This window comes from Rattus norvegicus, chromosome 20, assembly GCF_036323735.1.
Source record: "Rattus norvegicus strain BN/NHsdMcwi chromosome 20, GRCr8, whole genome shotgun sequence".
Taxonomy (NCBI): domain Eukaryota; kingdom Metazoa; phylum Chordata; class Mammalia; order Rodentia; family Muridae; genus Rattus; species Rattus norvegicus.
Window position 1 is genome coordinate 33,198,253 of NC_086038.1, and position 24,227 is coordinate 33,222,479.

Sequence of the window (24,227 nt, forward strand, 5' to 3'; positions counted from 1 at the left end):
AAAACATTGTACCTTCACTTCTTGAAACTCTGACTTGTATCTTGGAATAACAAAAGAATACAAGTGTTCCCTGACTTAAAATGCATTATATTCTGATAAGCTTTTCATAAATTTAAAATATCTCAAGTACTCTTGCCATCACCCATGCTCAGCAGCACTGCACACTGTACAGTGTCCTCTTCCTTCTGCGTAGTCAGCTGACGGGCTTCAACTACAAGTAGTACAGCACTAGTACAAGGGAAGACAAGCTCTGAAGGCAGCCCTACTACGTATCCAGCATTCTTGCATCAGGTCCAGCTATCACATAGTAGGGACCTTCTGTGTAGATCATGGCCTCTCCTTAATTAGTTGCTCAGGTACATAGCTTCGTCATCTCCTTCAGTAGCCTGCAACCTTATAAGGTGCACTTCAGACTTGTACTCAAGAACATAAAAATGGACCACTATGAAATGAGTGAAGTCATCAACTGTCACCGAAAAGCATTAAAAACAGTGTAAATATATTTCAATGCCACCTCAAAAAAATAAAAATTAGACAAAGAAAAATGAAAACCCAAGAAATACACAGATGGATGAAAAAATGATAAAAAAAATTCAAGCCCACTGATATTAATGTGAAATTCAAAAGACAGCCTAGCCAAGATACTGAAACAAAGAACAAAATACACTCCCATATACTCCTAAAGATAGTGTTAATGTGTGCAGGAGTATCAGAAGAAAGGTTTGCAAGGTCTAGTCCAGCCTGGGCTACACAGGGAAACTCCCCCTCGACCCCCACACACACACACTCTTAACCCCCTACCCCCAAAAGAGTGATTCTCTGGACAAAAGACAGTTATTAACAAATATTTTCAATGAAATAAGAGGTGAACAGAACAAAACTTTGCCTACTGACCAAACAGCTTAGCAAGAAAAAGTGCTTGCAGCACACCTGACTGCCTGAGTTAGACCCCCAGAACCTATGGTGGAGAAGCAACTCTCACAAGCCGTCATTTGACTTCCACATCTGAGCTGGGTTGGGCGAACTCACATACATACAAATGCACACACAGTAAATAGGGAAATAAGTGCAAAAGCCAGTAGTGTTAATAAGGATCTAAAATGTGTGCACTGTCAGTTTAAGTAGGATGACTTTAACTCAGAGGAAATTTGCAACCTCAGATTTTAAGTCATCTAGAACTCACAACCACATCACACCATGGTCACCAGTGCCTGTGTTCCTCTGGGCAGTAAGACTTCAGTCTGGTTTCAGAACAGGATGAAGAAAAAGAAAAAGCACCGGAGCAAACCCCAAGCAAACACTACAGGGCATTTTCTCTCGCTGTCAATAGCTGGGGGCAGCTCTGACTGCCATGCTTTTATTTTATTTTAAATTACAATTAAATTTAGTTAATTTGAAAAATGCCTTATTTCCTTAAAAAAAATGTTTACCATAAGACCAATAACGTCATTTAAGTGCTAAAGTCTTAGGATATTCTTTCACAGAATAGGAATAGAAGCTTACTTACTAGCCTCTTCTGAAATAAATGGATATATTCAAAGGTAATCAAATTACTGAAATTCAAGGGTTTTGGCTTCCACACACAGCACTGTCGCTGCACTCACGAATCACAGCAGCTATATTAGCTGCAGAAAACCAAGTCAATCCCCAACTCTAGAAGGCCCCCCCTGGCTGAGAGCTGAGTGCTGGCTATCAGCAGTTGACGGCTGCTAACGAATGAGAAGACATAGTTCTTTGGGATGTGGGGAGGTTGCCCATATGTGGGCAAGTAGCAGGAAGGATCCAATGGGTTATGAATTTAAAAAAAGAAGACAAGAAGGTGGGCAAGGCACATGTTAGAGGAGTGTTGGATACACACGTGGGAGGGAGAGATTGGAGGTGGGATTGCTCAGATACATTTTAGATATGTATGAGGGTGTCAAAAATACAAAACTGTACATGAATACACACAAAATACATACAAAACAAAACAGGATAAAGTTAACGTCTGTGGAGATGGTTCAGTCGATGTGCTGGTTTGAATATGCTCGGCCCAGGGAGTGGCACTGTTAGGAAGTTCGGCCTTGTTGGAGGAAGTGTGTTGTTGAGGGGGGGTGGGCTTTGAGAGGCCTTCCTCCTAGGTGTCTGGAAGCCAGTCTTGTTTGCCTTTGGAACAAGATGTAGAACTCTCAGCTCCTCCAGCGCTATGTACCTGCCTGGATGATGTAGTGCTTCCCATCATGATAAGAATGGACTGAACCTCTAACCTGTAAGCCAGCCCTAATTAAATGTTGTCCTTTAGAACAGTTGCTTTGGTCAGGGTATCTTTTCACAGCAATGGAAACCCTAACTAAGACAGAAGTTGGTACCTGGAGCATTCTAGAGGAGAAGCATACGGATGAATCTTTTGAGTATCTGGAATTGGCTTAATTTGCCAGAACCTTCTAATTCACCATCTTCAACCACTGAAACCCCTCCAGACACTTTCCTTCCTAAGAACTCAGAGAATATTAAAAGTTAATGGTGGGAACTATATTTCAGACTTAAAGAGACAGAGGCAAGCAGATCTGAGTTCAAGGACAGCCTGGAACAGAGTAAGTTCCAAATCTAGGAGTGGAGGTCTATGTAAGGACAAAGGGAGGAGGAAGGTCCTCTCCTCTTCACTTGCTTGCACTGACCAGCACATCTGTCAGAACCTACTTCTTTGGAATTCCGGCTTATACGGAAGACAGCTGAAACACCTAGCCTCTTGAGACTGAGAAATTACTAGATTCTTGGACTTGGAATGGGAAACAGCTGCCCATTGCTGTGTTAGTTGGACTGCAGACTGTAAGTCATTCCAACAAATTCCCTTAATAGAGACATTCACTAAGTTCTGTGACTCTAGAGAACCCTGACTGATACAGTCAGTAAAGTCCTCGCTGCATAGCAGGAGAGGACCTGAACCAGCCAGCTCTAGCCCCCACACGAAAGGCAGTGACAGCCCATACCTGCGAGCCCAGCCCAGTACTGGAACACAAGAGGATCAATGGGCCTTGCTGACTCCTCTATCACAAGACAGAAGCTCTGCTTTGAGGATATAAAATCTAGTGACCCTACACACTGGAATAGAAGAGCTTATGTTTCATTTTTGGAAATGCCTGAGGATAAGACCAAAAAATAAATAAAAAAGCAAGTCTGTATTTCTCACACAGTAAGTACAGAAAAAAAAAAAAAAAAGGGCAGCAGACACAGAGTCACCTACTGTATTTTTTTCTGAAGTTTGAGCACAAATAAATGCACTGACACCGAGCCTTCCGTGATGTGTGCACTTGTAACTGCACGTAGGATAACAACACTAAGCACCAGAAGACAAGCACAGCACATGATAAAGCAAATAGACAAGGTAACATTGAAAGCTAGGTGTGCAGCATAAACTATAAATATAAATTACAGTCTCGGGGGTCGCCCCATTAGCCCAGGCTGGCTGCAACTCACTATGCGGCTGAGGACAGTCTTGAGCTCTTTGAATTCTGAATCCTTCGGCCTCCACCTCACAGGATTTTTCAAAGTACAAGCTGCTTCCTATTAATGGGTCTTAAAATCAACTCAGACACTAATATTTTTCAACAAAATAGAACAAAATGGGGGAAAATATCAAAATACATTGGAACTATACCACTTAAGTATAAACATTGTACGTTTCTAACAGCTCTGAATTGCTAAACAAAGTACACTGTCACGAGGTTCAGGCAGTGGCCTTCAACTCCCTTAACCTTTCATATCAAGAAAAATCAATGAATGGCACAGCCCCAAGAACCAGCCTCTGGAACAGTCCATACAGCCAAGCAACCTGAAACTCTTCATGGCATTTCTGAATAGTAACCACAGTACACCATACCCACCCACCACAAATCACACTTTGCACTGGATACCTATGAGCCCCAGGTATCTCCGCTCCTACGAGAGGAACTGCCAAACCAGCTGCTGCTCTTTATGGAAAGCTGGAACCAAGTGTGCTTGTCTCCTGCTGACACAGCCTATGGCTCCTGAGAGCCCGGCAAGTAAACTCCTGTTTGGGAATTCCTCACCAACTAGAGATCTCATTCTCTAAGTCTGCAGCTCCACCCTCCCCCACCATCTAGTCCTGCACAAACCAGAAGGCAAGGCACACTTACCCACCTCTCTCCTGCACACAGATGAGTCTCTTCTGCAACTCCAACTGCTTCCCTTGAAGTCTTTAAAAGACCTAATTGCTCTTTCTTCCTCGTTCTTCCTTTAGATTAGGAGAGTCATTACTCTCCTCATTCCCAAAATGAGGTTTAAATTCCAGCACACCGTTTTCTAAAGAACGTCACACATATGACGTTCTTCTGCCTCACCAAACTGGAAAATGAATGGCAACCTTTTTATCTAAGTGTCCCCAACTAGCCTAAGCCCTGTGCACTCAGGCAAAGTGTCAACAAATGAAGTCATTGTAAGCACTGGGTATCCAATAAATGTTCACTGAATAAAATTAGAATTCTGGAAGACTCACAATTATACCTACAAAAATTCCTTCCCTTTAGAAGGATTAAAACAAGAACTTTGTTTGGAAGTTCTGTTTATTTTAAAATTCAAGATATTTTCAACTAGCCCTTAACCCAATATGATTTACATATCTATTTAAAAACCAGTAAATATTTGCTTTTAAAACATAGTTTAAGAGAGTTAAAGAGCCAGTGATGAGAAGTCCTAAGAATTATGGGAAATAGTCTCCAATAGATCAAAAGACATAAAAAGTCTCTCACACACAACAGAGCATTAAACCATATAGAAAAACGTTCTTTATATAGAGGAGGGAAAGTAAGTTTTCCTTAAGGGCGTGGACATTGGCCAGTCAATCCTGCGGCAGTGGAGAGCCCCACACCCATCCAGCAGTACAAACAGCATTCAGTGGACTACTTTTTAAAAGGAAAAATGAGGACCAAGGGCCAGTTGAGAGGAAAGGAGAGAGAGAGAGAGAGAGAGAGAGAGAGAGAGAGAGAATGAGAATGAGAATATCTGTCTGTAGGTAAAAGAGTTAGGGACTAGATGTGGGAGGAATTAAGGAAACAAGGCATGAATATGATTAAACTACATGTAAAATTCTCAAAGAATTAATGTAAAGTATATTTTTTTTAAATATTAGGATTAGAGTTAAAGCACTTGCTATTCTTGCAGAAGATCCAAGTTTACTTCCCAGCACCCATGTCCGGTGGCTCATAGTTTGCTCTAACTCCAGCTTCAAAGAATCCCATGCCTCGGTTCGCCTCAGATACCTGCACTCACATACATATACCTACACACACACACACACACACACACACACACACACACACACACACACACAACTTTTAAACCGTTAAAAAAAAAAAAACCACAGGCAAAGAGGGGAGGGGTCTTTAAGACACTGTGTTCCTCCAATCACAATGAGATCAAAAGTTCAATTCAGACATGAACTGTGACTGAAGGTCAAATTCTAGGTCAGAAAAAAGTAAAACTAAAACAAGATCAGTTCCAGAACGGGAATTAAAGCAGTCCTTGGAGATGGCTCTTCACTCAGTTAAGTCATGCAGCATCAACTAGTTCACATGAAAAACATTAGCTAGTCAGAAAGTGACTTAGTTACCTGTAAGCTAACTGGCCTTCTGCGATATAGATTTAGGTCAGTTTCTAAGGTAACGAGTAACTGGTAGATGTGGCACTCTAAATATGAGAGGGAAGAAGGCGGACAAAGGTGACTGGCTGATCAAAGGTGCAAAGTCTCAGGTAAACTGGGACAGTCGCTGCAAGACCCTGAAGTGGGCAGATGAGCTTCCTGCAGATGGCACACCATTTTGCATGACTGTGATGGGTGAACCACAGACAGGCACTGCCCCAGGAGCTTTGTCCCGGGGCTGCTTCTTGCTGCTGTTGTGCCTTCTCATGTATTCCTCATTTTTCTAACATGGTATGACTGGACAAAAAAAAAAAAATCCTTACTGCTATTAGCAAATTTCCTGCAGATCAACATGAAGATAAACCTTCATAAAAAAATACTTAGATGAATTAATGATTTTATAGAATTCCTGATTTGATTCAAATTATTTTAGGAACTTAGAATAACTGATAGAAAGTTTAAGAAGATGGTTTTAGTTGTTTTGCCAGAAAGATGTAATAAAGATAATTTCAAGAATAGACTCTTAGACTAGTAAGTAAAGGCTGCATTAAAAGGAACACAATGAATTTTCATTCACTACAAGCATGTAAACTGCACTAGGAAGAAAAATCAGCTTAGATCAAATTAATGAACAAAGAAAACATTCATTCTATTAGCGCTAAGGATAAGGCCACAGGTGTGCACAATGATAAAGTAAGGCCATGAACTAGGCGTATGTAATCCTGTTTTTTTTAAACTACTGCTCTGAACTTATAATGAGCTTGCAACTGCTATGAACTTATAATCAACAATCCTGCTGTAACTCCCTTTTCTGCAATATCTTACTTGCTTTTATTCTTAGAGAGCTTTGTCCTAGAGGATATAAAAAGACAAAAGAGAAAAAAATAAATGTGTGGGTTTTGGAGTCTCTCTCCATCCACCAACTCTGTGTGTGTGTGTGTGTGTGTGTGTGTGTGTGTGTGTGTGTGTGTGTGTGTTGGGGGGGTCTCTTTTTCTTTCTTTCCAGCCCCCTAAGAGTTAAAAGAGTTCAGAGTTTCTCACCAGTCACAGAGTACTGTCCCCAGAAAATTAAGTTTTGCTCACAATAGCACTGCTATTGCTGACCCTATAAATTGTTGTTGCTATCAGCACCAACTCCAATTGCTGACTCCACCCCTCCCTCCCTTCCTAAGATTACCTATGGTTTTGAAGCTAGTCTTCACTTCAACAAGTAGCCCTAGTGAAATTTTATAATTCATGGTAACAAGCTAATAATATTATTATATACATCAAAATATGCTAGAGGATGGATTTTTGACAGCAGCATCACAAAAAAGTGAAGAATATTAATCACCATGATTAAATCTTTCTATGGCTGATAAATTTATACATTATTCCCAATTAAAAATAAAACATAAATGTTGGGAATGGTGGGTGACACACTCCTGTAATCTTCTTAGAAAATGGAGGCAGAGTGAGCTGCATAAAAACCCTGACCCTCTGCACCCAGAGCTGACCCTGTGCCACACAGTTCTCTGTGCCCAGATCCTGCCAGGAGAGAGCTGGACTCCTGGGAGTGTTGACACACCTGAGAACACAGGTAAGACCACTTCTGCTTAGAGCAATGCGCCCCGAGCCATCAGGACACAGGAACCAAAAAGCAGTCTGGGACATTATCCCAGGACTGCTGACACACAAGAGGGTCAGCGACAGTTGAGACCAACTAACAGCAGAGATAAGCAGATGGCAAGAGGCAAGGACAAGAACCTAAGCAACAGAAACCAAGGCCACTTGGAATCATCAGAAACCAGTTCCCCTACCACATCAAGTCCTGCACACCCTAACAGACCAGAAAAGCAAGATTCAGATTTAAAAATCACATCTCATGATGATGGTAAAGGACTTTAAAAAGGACATAATTTCTCTTAAAGAAATACAGAAGAACACAGGTAAACAGATAGAAGACCTTAAAGAGGAAACACAAAAATCCCTTAAATAATTAAGGAAAATACAACCAAACAGGTGAAAGAATTGAACCAAACCATCCAGGATCTAAAAATGGAAACAGAAACAATAAATCACAAAAGGAGACAAGACTGGAGTAGAAAACCTAGGAAAACATCAGGAGTCAGAGATGGAAGCTTCACCAACAGAATTCAAGAGATGGAAGAGAGAATCTCAGGGTAGAAGATACCACAGAAAACATTGACACAACAGTCAAAAAAATGCATAACGCAAAAAGTTCCAAACACAAAACATCCAATAAATCCAGGACACAATGAGAAGACCAAACCTAAGGATAATAGGTATAAAAGACAGCAAAGATTCCTAAATTAAAGGGCCAGTAAATATCTTCAACAAAATTATAGAAGAAAAATTCCATAAGGTAAAGAAAGAGATGCTCATAAACATACAAGAAACCTACAGAACTCCAAGTAGATTGAACCAGAAAAGAAATTCCTCCCATCACATAATAGTCAAAACACCAAATACACAAAACAAAGAAAGAATATTAAAAGCAGTACGGGGAAAAGATCAAGTAACATATAAAGGCAGACCTAACAGAATTACACCAGACTTCTCAACAAGACTATGAAAGCTAGAAGATACTGGGCAGATGTCAGAGAGACCCTAAGAGAGCACAAATCCCAGTCCAGACTACAATATCCAGTGAAACTCTCAATTAACATAGATAGAGAAACCAAGATATCCATGCCAAAACCAAATTTACACAATATCTTTCCACAAATCCAGACCTACAAAAGATAATAGGTGGAAAACTCCAACACAAGGAGGGAAACTACACCCTAGAAAAAGCAAGAAAGTAATCTTCTTGCAACAAACCCAAAAGAAGATAACCACACAAACATAATTCCACCTCTAACAACAAAAATAACAAGAAACAAACATCATTATTCCTTAATACCTCTTAACACCAATGGACTCAATTCCTGAATAAAAAGAAAAGACATAGAGTTACAGACTGGATACATAAAGAGGACCCAGAATTTTGTTGCATACAGGAAACACACCTCAGTGATAAAAACAGACACTTTCTCAGAGTAAAAGGCTGGGAAAAAATTTTCCAAGTAAATGGTCCCAAGAAACAAGCTGGACTAGCCATTCTAATATCAAATAAAATAGACTTTCAACCAAAAGTTATCAAAGAGAATAAGGAAGGACACTTCATACTCGTCAAAGGAAAAATCCCACCAAGATGATCTCTCAATTCTGAACATCTATTCTCCAAATGCAAAGGCATCCACACTCATAAGAGGAAGCTCAAAGCACACATTGCACCTCACACAATATTAGTGGGAGACATCCCATTCTCAGCAATGCACAAATCATGGAAACAGATACACAGTGACACTAAAATAAGTTATGAACCAAATGGATTTAACAGATATCTATAGAACATTCATCCTAAAACAAAAGAATATACCTTCTTCTCAGCACCTCATGGTACCCTCTCCAAAAGGCCTCAATAGATACAAGAAGATTGAAGTAATCCCATGCATCCTATCAGATTACCAGGGACTAAGACTGGTCTTCAATAATAAAAACAACAGAAAGCCCACATATACATGGAAGTTGAACAACGCTCTACTCAATAACTTGGTCAAGGAAGAAATAAAGAAAGCAATTAAAGACTTTCTAGAATTTAATGAAAATGAATGCACAACATACCAAAAGTTATGGGACACAATGAAAGCTGTGCTAAAAGAAAAAGTCAGAGCTCTGAGTGCCTGCAAAGAGGAACTGGAGAGAGCATACACTAGCACCTCAACAGCACACCTGAAAGCTCTAGAACAAAAAGAAGCAAATACACCCAAGAGGAGTGGATATCAGGAAATAATCAAATTCAGGGATGAAATCAATCAAGTAGAAACAAAAAGAATCAAGAATCAACAAAACCCAGAGCTGGTTCTTTGAGAAAATCAACAAGACGGACAAACCCTGACTGACCAGAGGACACACAGACAGTATTCAAATAAACAAAATCAGAAATGAAAAGGGAGACATAACAATGAAACTGAGGAAATTCAAAAGCTCATCAGATCCTACTACAAAAGCCTATACTCAACAAAACTGGAAATCTGGAGGAAATGGACAATTTTCTAGACAGATACCAGGTACCAAGTTAAATCAGGATCAGATAAACCATCTAAACGGTCCCAAAACCCCTAAAGAAATAGAAGCAGTCATTAAAAATCTCCCAACCCAGCCTAGGACAAGATGGGTTTAGTGCAAAAGTCAGTAAGACCTTCATAGAAGACCTAATATCACTACTCTCCAAACTATTCCATGAAATAGAAACAGAAGGAACACTACCCAATTCCTTCTATGAAGCCACAATTACACTTAAACGTAAACCACACAAAGACCCAACAAAGAGAACTTCAGACCAATTTCCCTTATGAGTATCCATGCAAAAATACTTAATAAAATTCTCGCAAACGGAATCCAAGAACACATCAAAATGATCAGCCATCATGATCAAGTAGGCTTCATCCCAGGGATGCAGGGATGGTTCAATATACATAAAACCATCAACATAATCCACTATATAAACAAACTAAAAGAAAAAAAACCACATTTCATTAGATACTGAGAAAGCATTTGACAAAATTCAACACCCCCTCATGATAAAAGTCCTGGAAAGATCAGGAATTCAAGGCCATACCTAAATATAGAAAAAGCAATATACAGAAAACCAGTAGCCAACATCAAACTAAACAGAAAGAAACTTAAAGCAATCCCACTAAAATCAGGGACTAGACAAGACTGCCTTCTCTCTCCCTACCTATTCAATATAGTACTCAAAGTTCTAGCCAGAGCAATTAGACAGCAAAAGGAGATCAAAGGTATACAAATTGGAAGGGAAGAGGTCAAATTATCACTATTTGTAGATGATATGGCAGTATACTTAAGTGACCCCAAAAATTCCTACAACAGATAAACAACTTCAGCAAAGTGGCTGGATAGAGAATTAACTCAAACAAATCAGTAAGTCTACTAAAAGGACTGAGAAAGAAATTAGGGAAACAACACCCTTCACAATAGTCACAAATAATACAAAATATGTAGGTGTGACTAACCAATCAAGTGAAAGGTCTGTATGACAAGAACTTCAAGTCTCTGGAGAAGGAAATTGAAGACCTCAGAAGATGGAAAGACCTCCCATATTCATGGATTCATTAGATTAATATTGTAAAACTGGTCATCCTGCCGAAAGCAATCTAAAGGTTCAATGCAACCCCCATCAAAATTCCAACTCAATTCTTCTTCACAGAGTTAGAAGGAGCAATTTTCAAATTCATTTGGAATAACAAAACAAAACAAAACAACAACAACAACAACAAAAACCCAGGATAGTGAAAACTATTCTCAACAATAGAAGAACTTCGGGGGAATCACCATCCCTGACCTCAAGCTGTATTACAGAGAAATAGTGATAAAAACTGTATGGTACTGGGAAAGGGAATAACACTCGAAATGTATATAAGAAATACTCAAGTTAATAAAAAAAAAAACTGTATGGTATTGGTACAGAGACAGAAAGGTGGATCAATGGAATAGAATTGAAGACCAAGAAATGAACCCACATACTATGGCCACTTGATCTTTGACAAAGAAGATAAAACCATCCAATGGAAACAAGACAAGAGTTTTCAACAAACGGTGCAGGTTCGACTGGAGGTCAGTATGTAGAAGAATGCAAATCGATCCATTCTTATAGCCTTGTGGATTAAGTAGATCAAGAACCCCCACATAAAACTAGATACACTGAAACTAACAGAGAAAGTGAGGAAGAGCCTCAAAAACATGGGCACTGGGAGGGGGTGGGGGAAGAGGGGGATAAAATTTCCTGAACAGAACACCAATGGCTTATGCTCTAAGATCAAGAATCGACAAATGGGGATCTGCAAAGCTTCCGTAAGCAAAGGACCCTGTCATTAGGTCAAAACGGCAACCAATAGATTGGGAAAAGATCTTTACCAATCCTACATCTGATAGAGGGCTAATATCCAATACATACAAAGAACTCTAGAAGTTAGACTCCATAGAATCAAATATACCTATTAAAAATGGAGTACAGAGCTGAGGAATATCGAATGGCTGAGAAGCACCTAAACAAATGTTCAACCTCCTTGGTCATCAGGGAATTGCAAATCAAAAGAACCCTGAGATTCCACCTCACACCAGTCAGAATGGCTAAGATCAAAAACTCAGGTGACAACAGATCCTGGTGAAAATGTGGAGAAAGAGAAACACTCTTCCTCCATTGTTGTTGGGATTGCAAGCTGGTACAACCCCTCTGGAAATTAGTCTGGAGGTTCCTCAGAAAATTGGACATTGAACTACCTGAAGACCCAGCTATACCACTCCTGGGTATATACCCAAAAGATGCCCCAACATATAACAAGAACACATGCTCCACTATGTTCATAGCAGCCTTATTTATAATAGCCAGAAGCTGGAAAGAACCCAGATGTCCTTGAACAGAGGAATGGATACAGAAAATATAATAAATTTACAAAATAGAGTACTACTCAGCTATTAAAAACAATGACTTTATGAAATTCTTAGATAAATGGATGGAACCAGAAAATATTGTCCTGAGTGAGGTAACCCAATCACAAAACAAAAAACAAACAAACAAACAAAAAAACATGCAAGGTATGCACTCACTGATAAGTGGATATTAGTCCAAAAGCTAAGAATACCCAAAATACAATTCACAATGCATATGAAGCTCAAGAAGAAGGAAGACCAAAGTGTTGATGCTTTAGTCCTTCTTAGAAGGGAGAACAAAAAACACTCACAGGAGGAAATATGGAGACAAAGGGTGGAGCAGAGACTGAAGGAAAGGGCATCCAGAGACTGCCCCATCCTGGGATCCATCCCATATACAGGCACCAAACCCAGTCACTATTGGGGATGCCAAGAAGTGCATGCTGACAGGAGCCTGGTATAGCTGTCTCCTGAGATGCTCTGCCAGAGCTTGACAAATTCAGGGGTGGATGCTCACAGCCAACCATTGAACTGAGTGAGAATGGGGTCCCCAATGAAGGAGTTAGAGAAAGAACAGGAGTTGAAGGGGTCTGCAACCCCATAAGGAGAAGAACAATATCAATCAACCAGACCCCCTAGAGCTCCCAGGGACTAAACCACCATCCCAAGAGTACACAGAGAGGGATCTATGGCTCCAGCTGCATATGTAGCAGAGGAGGGCCTTGTCTGGCATCAATGGGAGAACCCCTTGTTCCTGTCAAGGCTGGATGCCACAGTGTAGGGGAATGTCAGGAAGGGGAGGTGGGAGGGAGTGGTGGGTGGATAGGGAGAACCCTAATAGAAGCAGGGGGAGATAGTGCATTTCTGGATGGGAAACTGGGAAAAAGGATAACATTTAAAATGTAAATTAAAGAAAATATCCAATAAAAGAAAAAAACCTGTCTCATAAAAACAAAAATGAACAACTCATTGCTTAACTGATTAAAATAAAGTTTACATTAATATCTTAGTTGGAGTTCTTATTGCTATGAGCAGGTGCCGTGACCATGGCAACCCTCCTAAAGGGAAAGCTTTAATTGGGGCCGGCTCCCGGTTCAAAGGGTGACTCTGTTACCATCACAGCGGAAGCTATGGTGCTAGAAAAGGAGCAGAGTTCTACATCTGGATTAGCAGGCAGCAGGATGAGGGAGAGACACTGGCCCTTGCATGAGCATTTCAAACATCAAAGCATCTGAAACCCCATGACACACTTCGTCCAACAAAGCCAAACCACACCTACTTCTACAAAGCCACACCTCCTAACAGTGCCACTTCCTAGAGTCTATTAGAGCCATTTTTATTCAAACCACCAAAATTAATGAGATGTAAATATGAAAAGGCTGAACGTTCCTTTTCACTAAATACTGCAAATAATTTTAAAACATTACCAAAACCAGTTCTGCAGTCTTTGAATATGATTATGAATTTTATTTTAGACCTGTAATGTTGATCTAGTGTGTTTTTAAAACAGTTCTATTTAAAAATAATCAAATAATAAGTGGTTCAGCTTTCATAATGAAATTAATTTAAATAACTACGTCTATCAAGCTTTCTTAATAGAAGCAATCAAAAGGTTAGGGTAGCTACCCACACAACTAAGATTAACTCTTCTATAAAACACTGCCTGCCTGTTGATATCAGGGTATGGACGGAAAGACCCCACCCTCTGGTTCTGTGAAAACACATGTTCCAACAAGTATTTTGGCAGCCACACAGAGTCAGAACCATGTACTTTGCTTAATAGCCTCTATTTCTATGAGGAACTAGAAAGCTGAGGTAACTGGAAATCCCTGAGATGCTATTAAAGAAACCACCCCATGTGCACAGTATCATCTCATGAGGAAAGCATTCTTTATGACAAAAATTAGGTCTGTCCAAAGAAGAAGGTAAGTATCAAGATCAATTGTCCTAAACAACAACACTATTCAAACAAAAGTACTATGAAGGCGACCTGTATTAAGTATAGCCTACACTGACAACACAGGCTAGATTCTCCTCAACTCTTAGTTTTCTAATGCTTAGGAACATAAGCACCATGAATAATAAATCTAAATGTAAAAATAAAAACAAAATATTTCAAAATGAAATTCTGAGAAAACATAAATAGCTCTAATTTTTCAGGTTCCCCAAATTTAAGCATTTACTTTCTAGCGAAGGTTTCTTTATTCTTTAACTAGGAAGAGAGGTTATGCAGTGATGAGAGACCTTCAGAAAAGCGTCAGACTCGGTGCATCTCTGCCACACGTGTGATTCTTGTGGCAGACAGGCACAGTCTTTCCTTCCACAACAGAATGCATCCAATGGGTAGGAACTTTAAACAGGACACATAGGCCACTTCTAAGGATAACTACAAGCTGTCGTACATTTGCAAGACCTTGACTTTCAATATTTAAAAAAACTAAGGGTTGGGGATTTAGCTCAGGGGTAGAGCACTTGCCTAGCAAGCGCAAGGCCCTGGGTTCGGTCCCCTGCTCTGGATAAAAAAAAAAAAAAGCTAAGTAGTATTATCAGCAAATTTTGTTCACTTGACACCCACGATGTAAATAAAAGCATAGGACAAAGTTTCTGAGTTCATTCTCTTTAAAGTATCGTAAAATCCAATCAACTATCTCAATTATAAGTTAGAACTACCTAGTAAATTTATAATCAATCACTGGGTGTGGCACTATGAGAAGGTGTGGTCCTGTTGGGGTAGGTGTGTCACTGTGGGTGTGGGCTTTGAGACTACTCCTAGCTGCCAGGCTTCTGCTAGCAGGCTTCAGATGAAGGCTCAGCTCAGCCTGCACCATGCCTGCCTGGATGCTGCCATGCTCCTGCCTTGATGATGACGGACTGAACCTCTGAACCTGTGAGCCAGCCCCAACTAAACGTCCTTATAAGAGTTGCCTCGGTCATAGGGTCTGTTCACAGCAGTAAAACCCAAATTAAGAGACTGGGAAAAAGCAAAAGAGGGTATCTGTAATGAGAATTCTGGGATTTGTTTTCTTTTCAAACACAAAAATATTATTTAAAAAAGTATTTTCATTTTAATCCCAGGTTGGAGCGGCTTTGGACTGTCCACAGAGGCCGACTAAGATTTACCTCCTGTTTTAGCAGAGGCACGGTTTTGCCAGCTGCAGGTAGTTTTTGCAACTGTGTGACATTTGGAATCCTGGGAACTTTTCAGAGGGTATGTAAATGCCCCATGACAGGTGGACTTAGTGGCTGTTTTCATTCAAGGGGTTGGCTGTAGTCTGTCAGTAGTTGTGCTCAAAAAAGGAACAAGAAGAAAGAAATTAGATTCATTAGATTCAGCGCTCTCTCTATCGCTCTCCCCCCCCCACCCCGCACCCTCCACTATCCTTTTCCTCCTATCTAGGAGGGAGATAAAGGGTAGGAAAAAGCAGAACTCACAACATAGTAAAAGATTAATTACAAGTGACACCTCAAAATATGGGGCTTGAAACTTAAGGATAAAAATGAGAAATCTGATTTCAAATGCCATAGAGAAAACGGCATGATATAAAAGAACGGATTTTTTTTTTTTCAAGATGCCAGCAAAAATTTATGTAGCTCCCACTGGATATCCCCTGCTTGCTCCCAGCGGAGATTTTCTGGGTTTTTTTTTTTTTCTTTTTTGTCTTTATGTATTCTGTTTCGAAAAAGGTTGGAAGAATGGTTGAACAGTTGGTAAAACTGCAGGTAGAAATGAGGGGAAGGAGGTGAAAAACAAAACAAACAAACAAAAATGGCTGAAGTGGGAAAACAAAAGGGGTCATTGTGCTGTCTTTTCTGAAAGAGCTGCAGGGTCACTGCTGCAACTGGAGAAGAAGAGGGTGCAGACGGAAGCTCCTGGGAGGCAAGAAGCACTGGACGGGAAGAGAACAAAAGCCTCAGTCCTAGAGACTGAGCAAGAGATCGGGAGTTTCCCTCAGGAGGAAAGAGGTCAAGAAACTGTGCTGGAGGGCACTTGGGTCACAGAAAAGCTAAAAAGGCAGGAAGGCAAGCTGATTAAAAAAAAAAAAACAGCCCGTTTTGAAAGAAAGAGTGAATCATGAACCAACCTCACTGCCAGAGTTGAAGGAGGGGCAGCCCTGGGTTATGAGATCACCGTCAGCTTTCCCAGTAGTCATACAGCATATGCTAATGCTATGGAAGAAGGTTATGATGAGTAGAATGGTGTCCTATAGAAGTGATAGATCTAAAACATTTTAAAGAGGCTATGATTTTATATGAAATGCACTCATCTTGTGTGAAACGAATTCTAAGTTCCTGGGCTACCCAAAATAAAATATGTCCCAAAGACTCAAAGGTATTGGTTAACAGCTGTATACTACAGGCCAGTCTAAATTACAATGGTTAACATGGTGAAGGGAAGAAGCCAAGAATTGGCCAAGAACTAAAAGGTAAAATACAGCAAGAGGAACGGATATAGTAAAAGATCAGTTGCTGGGTGAAGGGCAGTACTCTGGTATATGACAGCTGATTCAGTTTGATGATATTATAGAATAATGTCATTTAGCAGCTTTAAGAGCCTGGCACAAAGTTGAGGAGCCCAAGAGTTTCCCACAGAAGGAAGGAGGGAAAGAATCTGTGCTAGAAGACGGTCAGGTCAGAGAAGAACTGAAGTCCACCTCTTGTACAAAGGTAAACAATAAACAAGGCTCTGGAAAAGCCTTCATTGCTTTTTCACAAAGATTAGTCTCAGCTGTAAACAAAGCCCTTCCCAGACCCTGATGATGCAAGGCAGGTATGGACAGAAACCCTGAAATTTGAAAATGTGAATATCGAATTTTTTTTAAAAATTAGATCATTAAAGGCACAAACACCATCTATGGACAAATGGATAAGGAATACTTACGGTATCACCAAAATACCTGGTACTTCAATTTCAGAAAACATGGTCATTTGCAAAGAGACTGTGACCAAGCTGCCAAAAATGTCAGATCTTGAAATGCCCAGTGCTTTAATTGTAGGAAATATGGTCATTTGCAAAACTATTATAAACAAGACATCCCTAAAGGTAAGGTTTACATTTTTCTAAATGTAAACCAGAAAGAACGTCTAGTCTTCCCAGGGTGTGTAGGCAAAGGTCATCACTGGGTTCACTAGTGCAAATTCAAAAGATATCCAAGGCAGTTTCTTGCCATTGGGAAACAAAATGGGAGCCTAGCACAAGGCCCCTCAGCAAAAATTACAAGCCATTTTAGTCAAGGAGCAACTTGAAATTCTAAAAACCTCAACACTCAGCAAGAGAGAGTCACCAAGGTTATAGAAAACACAGTGAAATTAAATCACCCCTACATACTACAGTATATAGGATGTGTTAACATCAGGTTAGAAGCCAGTGCAAGTTTTGCATTGGGGACATGAATTTGCTTGTAGTCCACAGGAAATAAAAAGCTGTGGATACATCAAAACTGATAAAGATTAGACTTGAGCAGCAGAGGTTTCCTGAAAACCTTGGCCACTGACTCAAAAAGCACTTATTTCATTGAAAAAGTCTGTTTAATTTTCTTCTAGACTCGGCACAATTAATGGCTAAAGCAGAAGAAGGGAAATGCAGTGAGATTTCTGTAATTTTGATTTCTGTAAACACATAAATAGTATAAGAAAATATTTTTGGTTTGATCCCAGGAGTGACGATATGAATGGGGATGCTGTCACAGCAGCTGACGATGATTTGCCTCGTGCTTTAGCAGAGGCATGCTTTTGCCAGCTGCAGATCGTTTCTGCAAGTGTGATATCTGGAATTCTGGAAACCCTTCAGAGGGTATGCAAATGTCCTAAGAGTCAGGGCTGGTGGCTGGTGGTCATTTGAGGGGCTTGGCTGCAGTTTGTCATTAGTTGTGCTCAAAGAAGAAACAAGAAGAAAGAAATTAGATGAAAAGATCTCTATCTCTCTCTCCTTTCTCTCCTACCTAGTGGCAGAAGTGAAATGGAAGGATAAAGGGTGAGAAAAAGAAGAAGCCACATAATAGTAAGAGATAGGCTACAAGTATCCGCTCAGAAAAGTTAATAAAAGCGTGAGATAAAAGTACCAATCAAAGCCAATGTGATGATGGTGCACTTTTAAACCCAGCACTTGGCAGAGGCAGGCAGATCTCTATTAGTTCAGGCCAGCATGGTTTACATAGTAATTTCCATGCCAGCAAAGGCTACATCATAGCAAATCCTTAATCTAATAAGGTAGAGAGTAAGGAAGAGAGGGAAGGAGGGAGGGAGGGAGGAGATATCTCCTATTCCAATGGGAAGGAACACAGTTAACAGCAGGCAGATACTCGGAGAAATAGCAGTCAGTAAAGGCATCCATCCCAAGAAACTCTTCGGTCCTAGGCAAACCCTGGACACTTCTCTACTTTGAAAGAGATCACCAGCAAGCCCAGGGAGGTATTGTCTTTAGCTTAAAGACTCCAATGCTTTTAAACACTCAATCTCTATGCAAGGAAATGAACTAATTTCTGCCACTTTAGTATTTTTAAACCCCTACTAACAGTGGTCAGTAGCCTTCAACCATTTCCTTCTGACCTATATGAAATTGCCATAAACACAGGAGCCTTTGATGATCAAACAGCACATTCTCCGATTCTACTCCAATCCTTCCTGGCTTCTCTTGCTTAATCTCTCTGAGTACTCATTTTCCTGTATCTGATCAGAAACACTGGTGTCTCAGAGCTTAGTCTTTTGGCTTCTGCTCTGTATTCCCCGCTATCTTTTCTATAATCTCTCCATGTGACTCACCCAGCTCCCGTAATTGATACCATTTATACACAAGTAACTCCTATCTCTCCAGACCCAGTGACATCCACAGTGGCCTATACTTATATACCATCTTCCCACTCGATATCTCACCTGAACTCTAAAACAGACTTCAGACTTCACACTTAACCTTCCCCAGTACTCCTCACCACCTCCAACAGTTCACACTGCAGAAAAATGCAGCCACAAGCCACTACACTGACTGAAGCTAAACTAGGAACTCACCTGCCTTCACTTCCCTTTGTCTGCCCCCTCCAAACCATCAGCAAATCCTAAGAGCTTCATTTCTCACGAACATTCTGAACCTGTTCTCTTCTCCCAAAACCTCATCTAACTGCCCTAATCTAAATCTCTTATCTACTAACAACAATGGTATCAAAAGCCAGCTTTTTCATTGCTATTCTTGCTTCTCCCTTTTCACAATTTCTTCCCCTCCACAATCAACATGTGATTTATAAACATAACGGAGAATGTCCATTACCTGTCCCTAGTACACAAAGCGATGCCAGCTTCAAGCGCTATGTGTAATTGCCCTTACTTGGGGAATTTCCTTTCACAGACAGAATAAAATCCAACCTAGTGTGGTGATGCATGCCTCTGATGCCTGGGAAGGCAGAGGCCAAGTGGATCTTTGTTTGAAGCCAGCTTGGTCTACAGAGCAAGTGGGCCAGCCAAGAATACATAACTGAGACACTGTTTCAAACAACAGTAAACCAAAATTAATCCCAAAAAAGACCTGGTATGCCAGTCTTGCATTGCCATCAGGCACTCTTCACCTCACATCCCTGCTCATCAAACTCAGGACTGCTTGGGTTCTGATATTCCTGAAACTAAGCCCCACCCTGGAACCCATACACCTCTCATGTGACGCAGGTCAGCACCTTCTCTGACCAGACTGCTCAACGCTATTCTGCCCATACCTTTTGGCTTCCTTTTCTTCCCAGTAAGCAACGCCAGTTGAACCAGCTTCTTATGTATTCCTTACTGCACTCCACCCGGGAGTGTAAGTTCCACTACAGCAAAGACTTTCACTTTCTGGCTCAATGGCATAGTAGTTCAATGGTCTAGCATCATGGCATAGTACAAAGCCTGGCATATGGCTAATATTTACTAACAAAAACACATATCTAGGTAGAAAGCACCATGCTAGACAGCTATGATAGTCTACTTCAAATAAAAATAGGCAAAATAAAATATAAGTAGGTACACAAAGCAATTTGGCATTATTATGGTGGTCCTTCCTATTCTGTGTTTTGTTTGTGGGAGGTGATTAAGTGTGGAGTTTTGATTTGGTCTGGTTTTAAGTTTCTTGAGACGGCATCTCAAGATATAGTCCTGACTGGCCTGGGACTCGTAAACCTAGCTGGCCTTGAACAGACTACAATCCTACTGCCTCTACCACTCTGTTGAGATTAAAAGCATGTGGCACTAAGGCCAGTACTTCTATTCATAATTAATGATCTTCCACAATCAACTGCTCTCCTCTGAATATTTTTAAAGATTAAAGCAGAAAATATGAAAATCCTCAAAACAGTCATAATAGTTAATATGTTGGGGTTTCAATATTACGTGAGTGACTACATTCTTCTTATTTAATGCATAATTCATAAGAACTAAGTAAGTTATAATTCAGTAAAATAGTATCTAAAGAGATTGCAAGTCTTAATTATCTTCTCGGGGTACATATTTCTTACAGACAGAAATACTGTAACTAGAACCTTTCTGTTCACAACGTCCATATTTTCAATAGGTGTCATCAGCTCAACTCACCATTTATTTCCTGACCTCAGAGTAATAAACCAGCTTCAGTCAATCCAAGTAGTGATTAAATTCCAATTACTAATCAAGTTCATTTCACAAAAGTCATCACTCAGGTTGTGATTCGCCCTCACACCCAATGACTGCTATGAAAGAACATGTCCACTTGAGTTTAGTTGGCAGTGTTGTTACCTCTCATTGTTACCAGAGTGCTCTGAGGTGCATCTAACTCCAAACCATAGCAGAAAGCATCCCTTGTTGTAATCTATGACCACTACCATTATGACATCACTGGGCAGCGTGTAAGGGATGCATCAACTCTGAAGATGCAAATCCACAGCTCAAGGCAATGAACAAGTAGCACTGTGCAAGTCACATTTTTAGCATGGTTTAAAAGTATAATATTCTACCCCAAAATATTTTAAGGGTTGGAATATATTAAGTTTTGAATGTGTCTTGCAAAACTTGGAATGGTGACTCATACCTGTAATCTTGGCATTTAAAAGCCTGACACAGGAGGATTAGTTTAAGTTTGAGACCAAGGGGTTACATATTTAGACCCTGTCTCAAACAAAAGAAAACTGTGTGTGTATGTGTGTGTTCTATTTTAAGGAGCATATTTATTGTAAGTAGAGGCACTCAAAATATCACTGTCTAATCCTAGATTTCAAAAGCCTAAGGAAAATATATCCATCTTTCAATCAACTCTGATACTAGTTTACACTCTGACAAAGAGTGATTTCAAATACATTCATTCAAGTCAAAATTATTCAAAATTAATTTTTATAAGATATTCTTTAGATAATGTGTAAAGTCAAAAGAAACAGCACTTACTCAATTTTAAAGTAGCCATCTAGCTATATTTTAAGTGTGGGGGAGGACTTTATGTGACCTTGCATGGAAATGTAAGAAAACACTCATTTTAGTTTGGTTTTTTTTTTTTTCATTTACTCAGAACAAGGTTAGCCATAAACCTGAAAAACTGGATAAAGAAAAAACACAACTAAATTCAAAAGAGAGAGAGAGAGAGAGAGAGAGGGAGAGAGGGAGAGAGAGGGAGAGAGAGAGAGAGAGGGAGAGAGGGAGAGAGAGAGAGAGAGAGAGAAGGAGAGAGAGAGAGAGGGAGAGAGGAGACACTTCTTAGTAGTTTCTAAAGAATCCATAGTGTTCCCATTTGTTACATCCTTAAATGTCCCTGCGGCAGCAACTTCCTTTCCACTGCAGAAAGCCAACACTCTTATTACTTTTGCTTTTCCCATTAGTCAATTACATATTTGCATAAACCAGTTTCAGAACACCCAGAATTAATTAACTTCTTGCATACAAAGGCAGACTCTTTTTAATATCAGAGAATTATTTACCATCTCAGAACCAAACAGACTGCTAATAAACTCCATCAGGAGGCTGGGTTGGCAGATGTCACAGGTCTGTGATTGCTCCAGCATTTTAAGAGGTTTTGGCAGGATCAGTAGCTCAAGGCCAGTCTTGGCTACATTGCAATTTTGTGTTAAAGGCCAGCCTGGGCTAAGGTACTCAGAAAAGGGAGTGGGGAGGAAGACTGGTTTTTCTTTGTTATCTTCATATAGACCCTAAAATTGCTTAATTAACCAAAGGGTATATTTGTTATACAGTGTTTCCAAGACACAGACTTTCTTCAGATTTGTAAGAAAAAGCTTTCCAAATGAACCAACCTATAAGTTATCTTGACTATCAGATCATTTGCTAGATATGCGACACTTGGTTACCTAAATAACTTATAAAATTAATTTTAAATAATTTTAGCATTTATATTGGCTCAAGGAGAAAAATAATTATATCACCATTACTATAAAAATAATCCACACTCAGTATACAGATAAAATTTTTCACTTTCACTGGAAAGAAGTACTGTGAATTATGACTTAACTGCTGTCAACTCTTAGAACACATAGTTTTATAAAGATTTCTCTTGTCCACATCCCTTAAATCTGAATATTATTTTAAAGTACTTTCTTCCTCTGTATTCTAGGGATAGTAAATGTCTAGAAACTGCCTTTCAATTATTTAACTTCTAACTCTAAAATGCTCTCTTAGAAAACAATGGAAAAATGGATACAATGCTTCTCAGATGGTACTGCCATCACAGGCCATTACCGCCAGTAAGATTTTAGGGGTTAGGTTACAAAGACATCACAGATGGGTTTGACACATATGGATAGAAGGAAACTCTTTCTGGTCCCCAGGGATACTGAGTATCTTCTTCCTCACTAAAGCGACTTCCACGCCAAGCCCTGCAACATCTGAGTAAGCATCTCTCTGAGTAAATGTCTCTCTGTCTACTCTTGAAGGCAGCCAGTAAATAGTTTAGAAAGTAATTCCCTGCATATATTTTTACTAAATTCATGGCTATTCTAATCTCTATTACTTCTAAAACTATTACGGCAGGGTATATAAGAGAATAAAGTATAAGAAAATAATTTCAAACCATACACACACACACACACACACACACACACACACACACACACGTACACACACGTACACACATATATACAGACATAGACGTCACACATTTCTAAACCAATGGTTCTCAACCTCTGGGTCACGACCTTCGGGGTCCATTACAGTTCTGAAGTGGCGATGAAAATAATTTTATGGTTTGGGGACATCACCACATGATGACCTGTACTAAAGTTCGCAGCATTAAAAGGTTGAGAACCACTGATAGTTTAGAATTTAAACTCGCAGAATTGCACTGTTTAAAATTTCAGTAGCAATGTGCCTGCCTGGTACTTCGAAAAGGCAGAGAATGTCACAAAAGGACTCCTTCAAAATGCTTCTTTTCAAACAGTTTCGCAAAATGTACATGATTGCCTCTAAGTCACACAAGTCAAGTTCAAACACTTTGTAGAACAGGGTTACCACCCGTGGGTCCCCAAAAATCCCTAAATTTTTAGGAGAAATTCTGCGTAAGGATAAGTAGCCCGTTTCTCTTAGGGGAGAAGAAAAATATCTATGTATCTTTCAGCTTTTCAAAGGGATTCATGATTCAGTTAAGATTAAAGTGCCCTTAGGACTGTCATCATTAGATAACTTGTGATAGCCAACCCTTCTTTTTCTACTCCACGTTAGGGGAAGATTTATTCTAATTTAGTGGTTCCTACACAACTTCTGGGTGATACAGGCATGAAATGGTTGTCTGATTCTAACAGCCCCTACCACCACCACCGCAAAGCTGCAACCCCCTAGTTTCCCTGAGCCCCGCATCTCGAAGGTGGCTGGGTTCCGATGGGACCCAGGAGGCCCCTGGCAGCCATGCGACTGCCTTCTAAGAGCTGCCGCCTCCTCCGGGGTCTCAGACGCCGACCAAGTCCTCGGCAGCGTCTCTGGAGCAGCGGCTGCGGTCGACATCGCAGCGACCTTCCCTCCCCGCGTCCCGCGTGGAGCAGCCACGCACACCACACGAGGGACAACAAAGCCCGGCCGAGCGGCCCAGAAGGGCCGAGTTGTCACCCCGCGGGGGTCGCAGGCCTGAGGGCGCGGACTCCCGAGAAGCCCAGGCGGCCGCCACCCCACC

General features: G+C 40.3%; 1 protein-coding gene across 7 annotated transcripts in view; it reads right to left on the reverse strand.

The window, feature by feature from the left end:
* Cep85l (centrosomal protein 85-like) overlaps window positions 1-24,227 on the reverse strand; it is a 171,069-nt gene that overhangs the window by 87,139 nt on the left and 59,703 nt on the right. For 2 of the 7 annotated variants that reach the window (XM_063278910.1, XM_039098358.1), the window contains exon 1: window positions 20,864-24,212. The exons of the other annotated variants lie outside the window; for them this stretch is intronic. In XM_063278910.1, the coding sequence (XP_063134980.1) occupies window positions 20,864-20,870 (7 nt within the window). In that variant the 5' untranslated portion in view covers window positions 20,871-24,212. Of the gene's footprint in view, window positions 1-20,863; window positions 24,213-24,227 lie in introns of those variants that run through there. 7 annotated transcript variants of the gene reach the window in all.